Here is a 13,523-nt window from a genome sequence, read left to right as displayed (position 1 = left end):
AGAGATTACCTAAATAAATAAAACTCCAAAATAAATAAAAAGATAAAACCTAAGTCCTACCCCATCCCCCCCCCCTCCCCCCCGCTGCCAATGCCCCGTGCTCCAAGCCCTCCGGGCTCTGACCCAGGTCCCTGTGGAGGGCGGGATGGTCTGCGATGCCCTGCTTGGCTCTCCTCCAGGCCCTGGAGCCTTTGCTCTGAGGCCAGCTTCTCAGCAAGGCCTCCTTGCTGCCTGTCCCCGCTCTGCACAGACCAATGGCCTCTGCCCTACGGGCTTCCTGGTCCCCACACCCAGTCGGCCCGCGCGGCAGTCCGCCGTGCTCCCGCTCAGCGCCCAGAGCGAGCTCAGCTCTTGCTGAAAGAGAGGACTCGGGACACTCTGCGTGAGGCGCCGTTTCACACGCACAGAGGCCTATTCTGAAGCCGCCGTGGGCAGCCCGGCCCGCGGCTCCTGGTATGTGGCTGCACAGCGTCGGCATCCATTCAGCCGCCCCTCCTTTCCTGCCACGGGCCCTGGGGCTGTCCTGGTCTGGACGCAGTCCTGGGGCCCCTCCCACGAATGTCGGGCTGTGTGGGCCGTCCACGGCTTCCAAGGCCTGCGGTGAGGCTGGACCTCCCAGGCCGGCCCCCCGCCCACTGACCCCGCCTGATCTGTCCCCAGGGCTCCGTACACCAGGCACCTGGGTAGAGGTGCCAGCGAGGCTCCTGGGGGTCCCCTGCAGCCCGAGCGAGACGGCCCTGGGTGTCATCCCTGTCTTCTGCTGCACAGGCCTGCTGGATCAGGGCTTCGGGGTATGCTGGGGAGGGCTGAGCCAGGGCGGGCTGAGGCACAGGGGCCAGGCCCCTGGCCCCCACCCTAGCCCTCCTGGATGGGGCCAGAGCTGGCCAGCAGGCCTCCAGATGTTCCCCCAGACCCCCCAAGCTCCCCTCCTCACCCTCTGCTTCTATAACTCTGAGGCTTTGGCTTCACCCCTTCACCCCCCTCCCCCCCTCCGCCAAAACTTACATTTCAAACTCTGGCCCTTTAAGGCTACTGTCTGGGCTTCTGTCAGAACATCCGTGTGGCAATATAGTGACTTATGGGTCCCTCTGGGTTCTAGCCGCCACCCCCCCCCCCTTCCTGAAGCACACACACACTGGGATCATGGAGTTGGCAGCAAGGGAGCAAATACACCTTCACCGCCACTGTCCTTGCTCTTGGCCTCCCGCCAGGGGCACCATTGACTTTTCTGGGGCAGGGATCCAGCCGTCGAGGCCCAGCATCGTCTGCCTTTCCGGGGGGATGGCTGGCCCAGAGAGCGGCCCAATTATCTGTGGGAAGGGAGGCCTGAGGTGCCCCTGGGAAGGCATCCCCTGATGATTGTAAATGTCGGGTGATGATTCCAGGTTTTTAATTGCACAGTGGGATGACCATATTGAGGACAAAGGTTTACAGACCTACCTTCCTAAATGCGGGCGTGGGGTGAACACAGCAGCAAGGGGTGAGGCCCCCCGGGGCTTCCGGAAGGCTGAGGGACGGGCACAGCCCCTTCCGTGCAAGGCTGGAGGAAATGGTCCCGGCCTTCCCTGAGTCAGTGCGATTAGCAGGTGCAAAGTCCACGGACCCTTCCCTCCTCTGCCCTGGCAGTCAGGCAGCCTCTGAGAGTGACTGAGGGCTAGGCCCCTCGGGATGTCCTCCTCTCTTGCTGACCCAGCGCCTCCTTCTGCATCTGCAAAAAGGGCCCGCGAGAGCTCCCGCCTCCGGGGAATCGCACCAGGGGTTGGACCCGCACGCACACCCATCTCGTTCTCACCCCGCAGGCAGTAAACCGTGCCCAGCGTCTTGCTGGCCTCGGCCAAGGGAGGGCGAGCGCCAGCACAAGGACAGCCAGGGCGAGGTCCCCACAGGCGAACCAGCCGGTCCTTCCCCCGCAGCCGCAGCTCGCCTTCGCCGCCGGGCTTCCGTCTCCCAGGCCACAACGCGGGGCACGGGCCCTACACCGCTGCCACACCTTACTGACGCGGCACCCGTTTTTCTGCATCTGCGAGACTGTCCCCTCTAGGCCGTCGCTTTCAGAACCAGCAGGCAGCTGCCAAACAGGGGCTGTTTCTGATGGTTCGTATTTTGTTTTGTTTTGCTGTAATTGTCTTTTTTTTTTTTTCTTTTTGGGTCTCACTTGATACAGTGAAGTGTACATTTCAAAGTGTTTTGACAAATGTCTCCACTGAGTGTCCGCTGCCCCTTAAAGATCCAGGGCTGAGGTTTTCAGACGCTCACATGCCGGGAAAGCGTCCTCGCTGCCCCACGGCTCCTGGCTCGGTGGGTCTGGGCGGGGAGAGAACGCACGTGTCGAGAGTTCCTGGGACCTGTTGCTACTCACCTGCCCACACTCCTAAGCATCTGGGGCGAGTATTTCTATCGCACCAGAAAGCTCCCCTTTGGCCCTTCTGGTCAGCTCCAGCCTCCCCCAGAGGCAGCCCGCCTGTCCGTGAACTTCACACGCCGGAATCCTTGGCATGCGTCCTTCGGTGTCTGGCTCCTTTCAGGCAGCACAGTGCTCCTGAGGGTCGTGCAGGGCACTGCCGGGCTCACTAGCCCTTCCTGTCGTCACAGGGTGGCATTTCCCTGCATGGGGCCACCAGCCTGTCCCCTTCTCCTGCTGATGGATGTTGGGTTGTTTCCAGTTTGGGGCTGGAATAAAACTTCTATGATTATCTGCGTGCAGCCTGTCCCCTGGACGTGTTTTTATCTGAGGAGCAGAAGGGCTGGTTCACGTGGTCAGTAGGTGCTGAATTTCATATGAGAAACCACGAAACTCTTCTCCCAACAGTTCATTCGCACCGTGGTACATTCCAGAGTTCCACTCCTCCACGGCCTCCCCCGCGCTGGGGATTGCTGGCCTTTGGGTATTTTTGCCATTTGAGTAAGAGATTGGAGATATTTCCCTGTGGTTTTAATTTAATCAGCTTCTTCTGTGGCGTGTCTTTCCTATTTTTGTATTTCCATGACGAGTGGAAGGTTCTTTCAACAAAGATTGACCAAGTAGAGAAAAATGACCCCTGACCTCTACCTCATAACATGCACAAAATCAATCCGAGATTCATCAAAGACTAACACGAAAGCCAGGGGCTCCTGGGTGGCTCATTCAGTTGAGCGTGACTTCAGCTCGGGTCACGATCTTGCAGTTTGCGGGTTCAAGCCCTGCGCTGTTCTCTGCCCCGACAGTGTGGAGCCTGCTTGGGATTTTATCTTTCTCCCTCTCTCTCTGCCCTCCCCTGCTCATGCTCTCTCTCTCTCTAAAAATAAATAAATAAACGTAAAAAAAAAACCAAACTAATATGAAAGTCAAACTAAAACATCTCTAAAAGAAACCATCGGAAAGTGTTTTTGTCACTTGGAAGTAAGCAAAGATATTTTTAGAGAAGATACAAAAAAGCACTTACCATAAAATTAAAAATTGTTATGTTGTATTTCATTAAAATTTAAAATTTCTCATTAAAAATACCGTGAAGAAAATGAAAAGATAAGCCACGGACTTGGAGGAAACACCTACAATACATACACATCTGACAAAAAACTTGGTCCAGAATGAAGAACCACATAGCAATTAAGAGAAAGAGAAGGGCGCCTGGGTGGCTCAGTCGGTTAGGCATCTGACTTGGGCGCTGGTCATGATCTCATGGTTCGTGAGGTCGAAACCCGCGTCGGGCTCTGTGCTGACAGCTTAGAGCCTGGAACCTGCTTCGGATTCTGTGTCTCCCTCTCTCTCTGCCCCTCCCCCACTCACACCCTGTCTCTCTTTCCTTCAAAAATAAATAAACATTAAGAAAAAGAGAGAGAGATGGGGCGCCTGGGTGGCTCGGTCGGTTAAGCGGCCGACTTCGGTTCAGGTCATGATCTCGCGGTCCGTGAGTTCAAGCCCCGCGTCGGGCTCTGTGCTGACAGCTCAGAGCTTGGAGCCTGCTTCAGATTCTGTGTCTCCCTCTCTCTGACCCTGCCCTGTTCATGCTCTGTCTCTCCCTGTCTCAAAAATAAATAAACGTTAATTTTAAAAAAAGAAAAAAAAGAAAGAGAGAGAAACAACCTATATAAAACCAGCAGTTATATGCTTCCTGCGACAGATTTCATGGACAGTGCCTTTGGGACACTTTCTGAACTTCATGTTCCTTATCTGGGACAGATTCCCAGAACCAAAGGCAAGGAAGGGCTCTGGATCTGTGCAGGAGAGAATGAATCCACAGGGCCCTAGTCTCCAGCCGGCTCCTTCCCAGGCAATGAGCACGTCTGTCTTGGGAGTGAGGGCCTGGAGGGGGCGCCGGGCCAGGCTGAGGGCGGGAGGTGCATCCCGGACGCCTGCAGCCCCACGAAGACTGGGGGACAGGGACACAGGCCCACTCTAACCGGGGCGGGGCTTCGTCGCCGGGGCGGGGCTTCGTCGCCGGGGCGGGGCTTCGCCCTGCGGCGGAGGCGCCCTCGGCCCCGCCTTCCCGCGCCGCTCTCCGATTGGCCGGCGCGGAGGGGCCCCCGGGGCATTGTGGGCCGCCGCGCTCCGCCGCCGCTTCGCCATGTCGGGCTCCCCCGTAAAGCGGCAGAGGATGGAGAGCGCGCTGGAGCAGCTCAAGCAGTTCACCACCGTGGTGGCCGACACGGGCGACTTCCACGGTGAGGCGCGCTGACTGGCCGTGCTGGGGGCGGGTGTTCGTGGACGCGGAGAGCCGGCGGGGCCCGGGGTGGGAGGGCGGGGGGGGGCGAGGCGGCCGGGGAATCGGGGTCCTGAGGAAGGCGCGGGCCCGGGATCGGGGGTCCCGAAGCGGGGAGGGCCGGTGCGGGTAGGGGAGGAGGGAGCGCAGGGGCTGAGGGGAGCGGGTGAAGAGCGCAGCAGGCTGGGGTGGGCAGGGGGCCCCCTCCGAGCTGTTGGGAACCCCGGGAGGGCTTTCCGAGGCTTTATGCTGAGGAAGAAATTCAAGGAGGACCTGGAACTGGTTTCCACCTGGACCCCTTGCCCACGAGGGGCAGGTTTATTCGGCACAGGTTGACCTACTGAGCAGGAACTTGAGTCAGTTCTGGGCCCAGAAAGACCAGCTTTTGCAATCTCCTGTTGCACACCTTCCCACCCCGCCGGGGACAGCCGTAGCCGCAGGTGACTGTCAGTGGCAGGGTGTCCCCCTGGGTGGACATCCACAGCCTGGGGCCGCGGCACTGCGTGGGTAAAGCTCAGTGCTCCTAGGAAAGCAAAGGTTGTCCTGCTGTTGAAATTTAGATTTTCCGGAGTTAGACTTGTGCTCACCGGGGAGAACCAGGGAAACACAGACGGGCGGAGGGACGGGCGATACCGTTAATCCCTAGCGCTCCGTGCCCAGCCTAACAAACAAGATTTTCAGGAAAATTGTGAAACGCTCATGGGATGAGTGTTGTGGGGCACACAATACAGAGTGACTTCCTTTCTTTTCTGCTTTCTCATGGTGGCTTGACAAACAGGCCTTAATTCCTCTTTGGCAACTCTGAGTAAGAGGGTTGTTTATCTAGGAGAGTGAACGTGCACATTTGGCTGCCTTTTTTTTTTTTTTTAATGTTTATTTATTTATTTTTGAGAAAGAGAGAGAATGTGGAGGAGAGGCAGAGAGAGTGAGTGACACAAAATCCGAAGCAGGCTCCACAGTGTCAGCCCAGAGCCTGACACGGGGCTGGAACTCATGAACCGTGATATCACCACCTGAGCCGAAATCAAGATTTGGGCACTTACTGAATGAACCTGCGTGGAATTCTCTGTCTCCTCAAGAATAATAAAAAAAGAAAGAAAGAAATATCTAGGGGTGCCTGGGTGGTTCAGGCAGTTAAGTGTCCAACTTTGGCTCAGGTCATGATCCTGCAGTTTGTGAGTTCGAGCCCCGCGTCGGGCTCTCTGCTGACGGGTTGGAGCCTGCTCGGGATTCTGGGTCTCCCTCTCTCTCTGCCCCTCCCCTGCTCATGCTCTGTCTCTCTCAAAAGTGAATAAACATTAACAATTAAAACAAAATCTAAACCCAAGTGTTGACATTTTTTTAATGTTTATTTATTTTTGAGAGAGAGCGAGCGCAAGTAGGGGAAGGGCAGAGAGAGAGGGAGACACAGAATCCAAAGGAGGCCCCAGGCTCCACGCTGTTAGCACAGAGCCTGATGCGGGGCTCGAACCCACGAACTGTGAGATCATGACCTGAGCTGAAGTCAGATGCTTAACCACTGAGCCACCCAAGTGCCCATCATTTTTTATCTTTAACAAATGTGCATTAGTTAATAACGTATCTCCGTAAACATTACATAGTTGTAAATTGAGTATCCGGTTTTGTGGTCATTTTGTGAAGTGACCTTGGCAGGAGTTGGGGGTGGGGTGGGTCATACACCTCTTTGAAAATACAATCAAAGCCATGGGTGCTCTTTACTGAACGATGCCCCTACCCCCCAGTTTCACATTCGGTTTAAGTTCCCTGGACCCTGAAGCCCACATGTTGACTCAAGATAAGTATTGGTTTTGTTCTTAAGTTTCCTGAAAGTCAGCCTTATCAAGACCTAATTTTATGTAACAAAAGGCACCATTTCAGTGCACTCCTCCGTGAATTTTGACACACCTGCAAAAACACCACCCCAGAGCACTTCTTATTATTTTGAAATACAGACTCCCAGGAAGTTGTGAAATTAGCCCATAGGATCCCACGTATGCTCGCCTGCTGTCCGCCAGAGGTGACATTATATGTGACCGTGGTGTGCTGTTAGAAGCAGGAACTTGGTGCCAGCACGGTGGCAGGCGTGGCTCAGTGGTCACCAGCTTGAAACCTGAAAGGGGTGGGGAGCAGCATTGCCCACAGTGAGTGATAGCACGCGTAGACTCTTGTGCCCCCGGACAGTTAGAACACAGACGTCCCTTGGGCCCCTGAGAGCTGCCCCCCTTCCCCGTTCCTGGAAGCCCCCAATCTGTTCTCCGCCTCTGTACTCTTGTCATCAAAGGGCACTTTGAAAATGCTACTTTTCAGTCACGCAGTCAGTTTACCGCCCCAGCCAACCCTCCAGAGGTGAGCAGCGTGATGCAGGGGGCGGGGTGGGGGTGGGGGGTGGGCGGTGAGGGTGGTGGCTGTCGGCCGGCCCTGCTCGTCCACACTCTGCCCTGACAGCGTCGGGTCAGTGAGGCTCTGGGTTCAGCCTCCTTGGTCTCTCCTCATTCCTGGCTTGGTTACTAAGAACAAGCTAGGGTGAAAAAAGAAAGGAGAGTGGAACGAAGGCAAGTGGTCGTTGAATGTGACCGCGTGCTGTCACTCGCTGACTTGCCCGCGTGCCTGCTGGCCCCGGTGTGGCAGCAGGGAGTGCCTTTCCAGCTTCTTCCAGCGCCTCCCGGCCTCCCTTGCGCCTCAGCGGTGAACCAGCCCTCACAGGAGCACATTTCTATTTGATCTCTGGCCTTAATCTTGGTTGTTGTTTTGTTATTGTGCAAGCCGCCGCCCCTTGCCCAGCCTTCTGGGACAGGGAAGGAATGTGTGCGAAGTGCGACTCTGTGTCCGTGTCTGGGGGACTCGTGGAGGACTGGGGGGGCGGGGAGCGAGCACCCCTCCGACTCTCCTGCTCTCCTTGATCTCTTCCCTAGCCATCGATGAGTACAAGCCCCAGGACGCCACCACCAACCCCTCCCTGATCCTGGCCGCGGCACAGATGCCCGCCTACGAGGGGCTGCTGGACGAGGCCATCGCCTACGGCAAGAAGCTGGGCGGGTGAGCTCAGGGCCGCAACCGCATTTTAGTTCTTGAGCCTCTTAGACTCTGGAAGCTGGGTTTTTTATGTTTGTTTTTATCAACTTTCTCAGAGTGTCATTTACATGGAGGAAACTGCAGCCATAGGACGTGTCCGGTTCAATGAATGTCGTTTACCGGAGCGTGTACCCTCTGTAAACTCCCCAGTTAAGGTGCAGCACCCCGAAAGTCCCTCCCTCCCCTCTTGTGGCGAGTCTCCCGGCCCCGGCGATCACCGACCTGCCTTCTGTCATTTTATTATCTCTTAACAGCTTTACTAGAGTAAGACTCGCCAAGCGCACAGCTCCGTGTGTTCTGATAAATGTATTCAGTGGTGCAGCCGTCCCCACAATCCGGTCCTGGATATGTGAACCTCCTAGAACGTTCCCTGGTGCCCATCTACCATCTGTCCCTGCTCCCCCCCCTCCACGTACCCCTTCCTGATGTCACTTTAAGTTTTCATCAGGGAGACAGTGCACAGCCGAGGGAGTACCTGGGGGATGCGCGGGTCGGGGCGGCGTGCGGGCGTGATGTGTGCCCTGCCCTCCACCAGGGACGGCCCCCGCCTCAGCCAGCTGCCTGTCCCTTCTCATGCTCTTTCACCTCGTTGTGTCCCCAAGGCCTCGGTGCTTCTGGCATTGGGTGACCAGGTGGTGCTCTTAGCGATCCCTGTGTCCAGCCACCCCCCAAGGGTCCTCGCCAAAATGCACAGGGTGGAGATTTTCCCGTGTGCACTGGGCTGGCGAGGACCCCCGGACGGGGCGCCGTTTTGGAAACCACTGCGCTCCGCACTCGCCTGCCCAGGCCACTGCAAGGGGACGGAGGAGGTTATTTTTGTCAAGTGCCACAAGGTGCAGGGATTCAGTTTGGAACGATGGAAGTTCCGCAGGCAGACGGTAGCGTTGGCATGCCCGAGCTGAGCTCTTAGACACCGTCACGGTGGTGACTGTTATGCTGTGTGTGTTTTACCATAGTTCAGGGGGAAAAGTGTGTGTTTTGTTTTCTTGGGGTTTTCTTGTTTGTTTAAGAAAAGGAAGACGAGGGGCGCCTGGCGGGGGGGGGTTTAGTCGGTTAAGCATCCGACTCCTGATTTCAGCTCAGGTGGTGATCTCATGGTTCCTGAGATCAAGCCCCGCGTAGGGCTCTGTGCTGACAGTGCGGAGCCTGCTTGAGATTCTCTCTGTGCCCCTCCCCCCGTTCCTGCTCTCTCTCTTTCTCTCTCTCAAAATACATAAATAAACATTAGAAAAAGGGGGGGAAGTTGAGGGAAAGGAATTTGTTTTGTAGAACCCCGTGCCCTTAAAACTAACAAGCTTTTGACCTAATTTTTTCCCTTGAATTTTAGGTCACAGGAGGAACAGATTAAAAATGCTATGGATAAGCTTTTTGTGTTGTTTGGAGCAGAAATATTGAAGAAGGTTCCGGGCCGTGTGTCCACAGAAGTGGATGCCAGGTGAGGACTCGGGTGGACGGGCTCGGGGGTCCGTAGGCCCGCGTCGTGCCGCAGCCTCGCTCAGTGAGGAGCGCGGGCCGGTGCCCCCCGTTCGGCGACTGGTGTCCAGCCTGTGTCCTGCGTGGGCCCCTGGAGGGGTGTGAGGGTGAGCCGGGCTCCAGGCTGGTCCTTCTCGGTGGGTGTCGTGAGGCGAGGCCGCTCCTTGTTGTCCTAGGTTGTCCTTCGACAAGGACGCCATGGTGGCCCGTGCCAGGCGCCTCATCGAGCTCTACCAGGAGGCCGGGATCAGCAAGGACCAGGTCCTTATAAAGCTGTCGTCCACCTGGGAAGGGATTCAGGCCGGAAAGTAAGTACCCCTGCGAGGGGAATTCTGCAGGAGGTTCCGGGGTGGGCGCCGCATGGGGGGCCCTCCTCCCGGTGGCGGGGTGCGGGGTGGCCGCGTCCAGAGAGGCGCGAGGCCTCCGTGAGGCCCCAGGCTCCCGTCCTCCCGCCGGCACCACCTGTAAAGAGCCGACTGGTTGTCGTCCCAGGTGTGCTGAGCTGCCCCGAGCGGTCCCTGCCCGGAGGCCACCGACACCTGAGCCTCCGTGCCAGCGAGGGCGTCTCTCGCACGATGGGGCGTGGGTGTTCTGGGCCCCTTAACACCTGCGGCCACTCACCCGCTTTCTCTCTCTCTGGCTTTGCCTGTTCCGCGTGTCTCACGTCAACAGAATCACAGAACACGTGACCTTTTGTGTCTGGCTTCCCTCACGTGGCAGGTGTTCGAGGTTCACCCAAGTGGCAGCGTGTGTCCGGGCTGTGTCCCTGTTAAGGCTAATGCTCCCTTGTATCTACACCGCATTTTGTGTGTCCTCCTTTGGGGCCGTCACGGGTGATGCTGCCTTGAACGTCCGTGTCCAGGTTTGGGCACGTGGCGTACGTCTTGGGGACACGCTCATGGGGGTAGGGTTGCCACGTCGTGCCGCCCCTCAGCACGGTCCCGGCCGTGTCCCACTGGCTGTGCCGTCTGCGGCCATAGTTTTTTCTCCTTTACTTTGACGCTTGTCATTTCTGTCGGCAGTGTTTGGAAAATCTTTTGGGGACCCTAGAAATTATTCTCGACCCCGAGTCAGCTGGTCCCGCTCACCACATCCCTTTCCCGAGCCCTCCGCGGCTCGTTGCTCCCGCAAGTGTCCCGAGTCCTTGGGCAGCACGGCCAGGCCGCAAAGAAAGTGCCATTAACACGGACACGTACAGGCAGCTGCACATCCCGGGGTCCTGGGCACCGCCTCCGACACTCACTCGTGCAGACAGACTGAGATCCGGGTCGGGATGGGGCTGAGATGTGTCCCAGCCACTTCTGTTTTGTTTTGTTTTAATGTTTTTATTTATTCTTGAGACAGAGACAGAGCACAAGCGGGGGAGGGGCAGAGGGAGAGAGAGAGGGAGACACAGAATCCGAAGCAGGCTCCAGGCTGTCAGCATAGAGCCCGACGTGGGGCTCGAACCCACAAACCACGAGATCATCACCTGGGCCAGTCAGACCCGGAACCGACTGAGCTAGCGAGGTGCCCCGTGTCCGAGCCGCTTCTGAGGCCACATCCACATGGTGCCACGAGGCTGCAAACCTCCCCGAGCAGCATGGTCAGCACGTGGGCGCCTGGGCTAAGTAAGCAGAGCCCGGGGCCGTGCCCGATGGCACGCGGCGCGCCGCACGCAAGGCTGGGCGGCGCCCATGCGCAGTCCTCGTGGTCGCTGGAAACTTGCTGTGCAGACGGAGCCCCGTCCAGATCAGACCAGAGTCCTCTTGAGGATTAGCTGCGTCGACTGTGTCCTTCGCTGCCAAATCTGGCTTGTTTCTTCTGCACTCTGTCTTTCACCATCTCCGTGTTAGATGGAACAGAGTCCTGTCCTTCGTGAGTCCTCTGCTCAGGGACTGTTTCCCCACAGTGTCTGTCTCCCGTCTCACACTTTGATAAAGCCACCTTCCCAGAGCGCCCCACCGGCCGCTTCCGAAAACGCCTCCACTTAGCCAGTCAGGTCGGACCCGCGCAGCTGCCGGGGTCATCGAGGTGGTGGTCATAGGAGGGCCTGGCCTCGAGTGCGGCACCTCCCGTGGGCCGGCCTGAGCTGCGGGTGCCCACGCCGGGAACACGTATGGCTGTGCCATGCACGAGACGTGGTAGAGGCTGGCCGCCAACCGCCGCCCAGTCCTCGCTCTCTGCAGCCATACTTCTCGAACGCTGCCATGGAGGCCACTTGGAAGCTGTCCCTTGGGGTAGAAATGTGCCTAGAGGGGCCTGAGCACAGGCTCGGCCGTCCCAGCTCACTCTGCAGCGTGTGGCAGAGTGGGCATTGCCCTATCTCGGGTCAACCCCAGCATGTCCTGGTGGGTGGTGATGCAGGGAGGCTGCAGGATGTGGGGAGGGGGTGGGGGACAGAGGGCGGGACGGTACCGTGGTCAGGTGAGTCCGCGGTGTCCGGCCCCGGCCAGCTCTGGGAGGTGGCGTGGGACTGGGGTCCCAGGTGCAGATGTGCGTGTCTGGGCCGGAGAGGCCCACTGTGGCTCCCAGGGGGCCTGTCTTGCCTTTTCTCTCTGTTTTGAAATGTGGGTTTGACGAAAATCCCAGTCACCCATCACCCACTGGCCAGGGAGAGCCCGGGTGACCGTGGCAGATGTGGGTGCCGTGGGGGGGAGGGGGGGCCACCCCGATTCCGCCTGTCCCGAGTGAATCGCGAGCCTCTTTCCAGGTCACACGGGGTCCCGCGCGGGTTCCCGGGGCCCCCCGGCCTGGCTCACCCCGCCCTGTCCCCTCAGGGAGCTGGAAGAGCAGCACGGCATCCACTGCAACATGACGCTGCTCTTCTCCTTTGCCCAGGCCGTGGCCTGCGCCGAGGCGGGGGTGACGCTCATCTCCCCCTTCGTGGGGCGCATCCTCGACTGGCACGTGGCCAACACAGACAAGAAGGCCTACGAGCCCCTGGAGGACCCCGGTGAGGGGCGCGGCGGGGCGCAGGGTCGGGGGGTGGCGGCTCTGGGCGGCGCTGTCGGCGGGGAGGCCACTCAGGAACCCGGCGTGTGCCACCGCAGGAGTGAAGAGCGTCACCAAGATCTACAACTACTACAAGAAGTTTGGCTACAAGACCATCGTCATGGGCGCCTCCTTCCGCAACACCGGCGAGATCAAGGCGCTGGCGGGCTGTGACTTCCTCACCATCTCGCCCAAGCTGCTGGGGGAGCTGCTCAAGGACAACAGCAAGTTGGCACCCATGCTGTCGGCCAAGGCGGGTAAGGCCGTCTCACCCTGGTCACCGCGGGGCGGGTGCAGCCCAGGGGCGGGGACCGCGTCCCCCCTGTGTCTGGAGCCCAAGGGCCTGGGGCCTGGAGGGGCACGGGGTGGGGGGCGGTGCAGAAGGCCCTGGGTGATGCCCGTGCTCCCAGCCCAGGCGAGCGACCTGGAGAAGGTGCACCTGGATGAGAAGGCCTTCCGCTGGCTGCACAACGAGGACCAGATGGCCGTGGAGAAGCTCTCGGACGGCATCCGCAAGTTTGCTGCCGACGCCGTGAAGCTGGAGCGGGTGCTGATGGTGAGCGCCCCAGGGCTCGAGTCGGGCAGGGCTGGGACCTCCCCTGGGGACTCGGGGGTGTCGGCTCCTCCGGCAGCCTGGGCAGGCGGACTCTGGCGCAGCCCCGGCAGAGGGGCCGCTTCCTTCCCGTCCCGAAGGCCTTTCCTGGCACCTGTCACACTTTTCCCTCTCCCTCCCTAGGAACGCATGTTCGGCGCAGAGAACGGAAAGTAGCCCGGTGCCTGAGGCTGGAGGTGCCTGAGGCCGGAGCACGGATCTGCACCACCTGAGGGGGCGAGTGATAGGCCTGGCGATGAATTGTGCATTTTTTACTGGTTGGAGCCCGGATGGATCCTAGATTCTGTGTAAAATTTTGCCTGACTCATTAAAGCAATCACTTTCTTGTGCTCCGTTCCTGACTCGCCGCAGCCCCTCCCCCCAGCACCACTGCCCCCGCCTTTGGCTACAACCGGAGTCCAGCTGGGGTGATGCAGTTACAGGCCCTCACCTGGGCCTGGAGCCTGTGCTGAGTGCGGCTGGAGCCAGGGGGCGGGAGCACCCAGGGGCATCCCTGCTGCTTTGGATCCCATGTGGGTGCCACCCGGGGGGACGGTTGGGTATGTGCTGGCTGTTACCTCCAAGCCCTGAGTGCCCAGTGTGGCGTGGCCTCGAATGGACACGTCCACTGACGCACCACCTACTACACCCGGAAGGGCTTGTTGGGGGCAGTGACGGGGGCCCCCGGGGTAGCCCCTCTGTCCCACCAGAAGAGGCACGGGAGGCTGGGCGAG

At 58.9% G+C, this 13,523-nt stretch overlaps 1 protein-coding gene and 1 long non-coding RNA gene across 2 annotated transcripts; both read left to right on the top strand.

Moving 5' to 3' along the window:
* The first annotated feature begins 96 nt into the window (after nt 1–96).
* On the top strand, nt 97–2,708 carry LOC111556770. The gene is made up of 2 exons (XR_002736501.2): nt 97–453; nt 1,800–2,708. It is a non-coding gene; the product is annotated as an uncharacterized LOC111556770 (long non-coding RNA).
* Nucleotides 2,709–4,484: 1,776 nt separating this feature from the next.
* Nucleotides 4,485–13,139, top strand: TALDO1 (transaldolase 1). Its single transcript, XM_023240271.2, has 8 exons — nt 4,485–4,641; nt 7,592–7,715; nt 9,079–9,186; nt 9,401–9,532; nt 11,984–12,159; nt 12,257–12,454; nt 12,608–12,753; nt 12,934–13,139. Exons 1-8 carry the CDS (start codon nt 4,545–4,547, stop codon nt 12,964–12,966), a joined length of 1,014 nt encoding a protein of 337 aa, XP_023096039.1. The 5' UTR covers nt 4,485–4,544; the 3' UTR covers nt 12,967–13,139.
* Nucleotides 13,140–13,523: the final 384 nt, after the last annotated feature.

This window comes from Felis catus, chromosome D1 (assembly GCF_018350175.1).
Source record: "Felis catus isolate Fca126 chromosome D1, F.catus_Fca126_mat1.0, whole genome shotgun sequence".
Lineage (NCBI taxonomy): Eukaryota > Metazoa > Chordata > Mammalia > Carnivora > Felidae > Felis > Felis catus.
The sequence above is the reverse complement of the archived record's forward strand: the minus strand, read 5'-3'. Positions and strand labels throughout refer to the sequence as shown.

What these genes read in the sequence shown, in the direction of transcription:
- TALDO1 (XM_023240271.2), top strand. Translation starts at nt 4,545, where the DNA reads ATGTCGGGCTCCCCCGTAAAGCGGCAGAGGATGGAGAGCGCGCTGGAG. An exon ending in CGAGCCCCTGGAGGACCCCG is followed by an intron (nt 12,160 to 12,256) that starts GTGAGGGGCGCG and finishes GTGCCACCGCAG; the next exon opens with GAGTGAAGAGCGTCACCAAG. An exon ending in CATGCTGTCGGCCAAGGCGG is followed by an intron (nt 12,455 to 12,607) that starts GTAAGGCCGTCT and finishes CCGTGCTCCCAG; the next exon opens with CCCAGGCGAGCGACCTGGAG.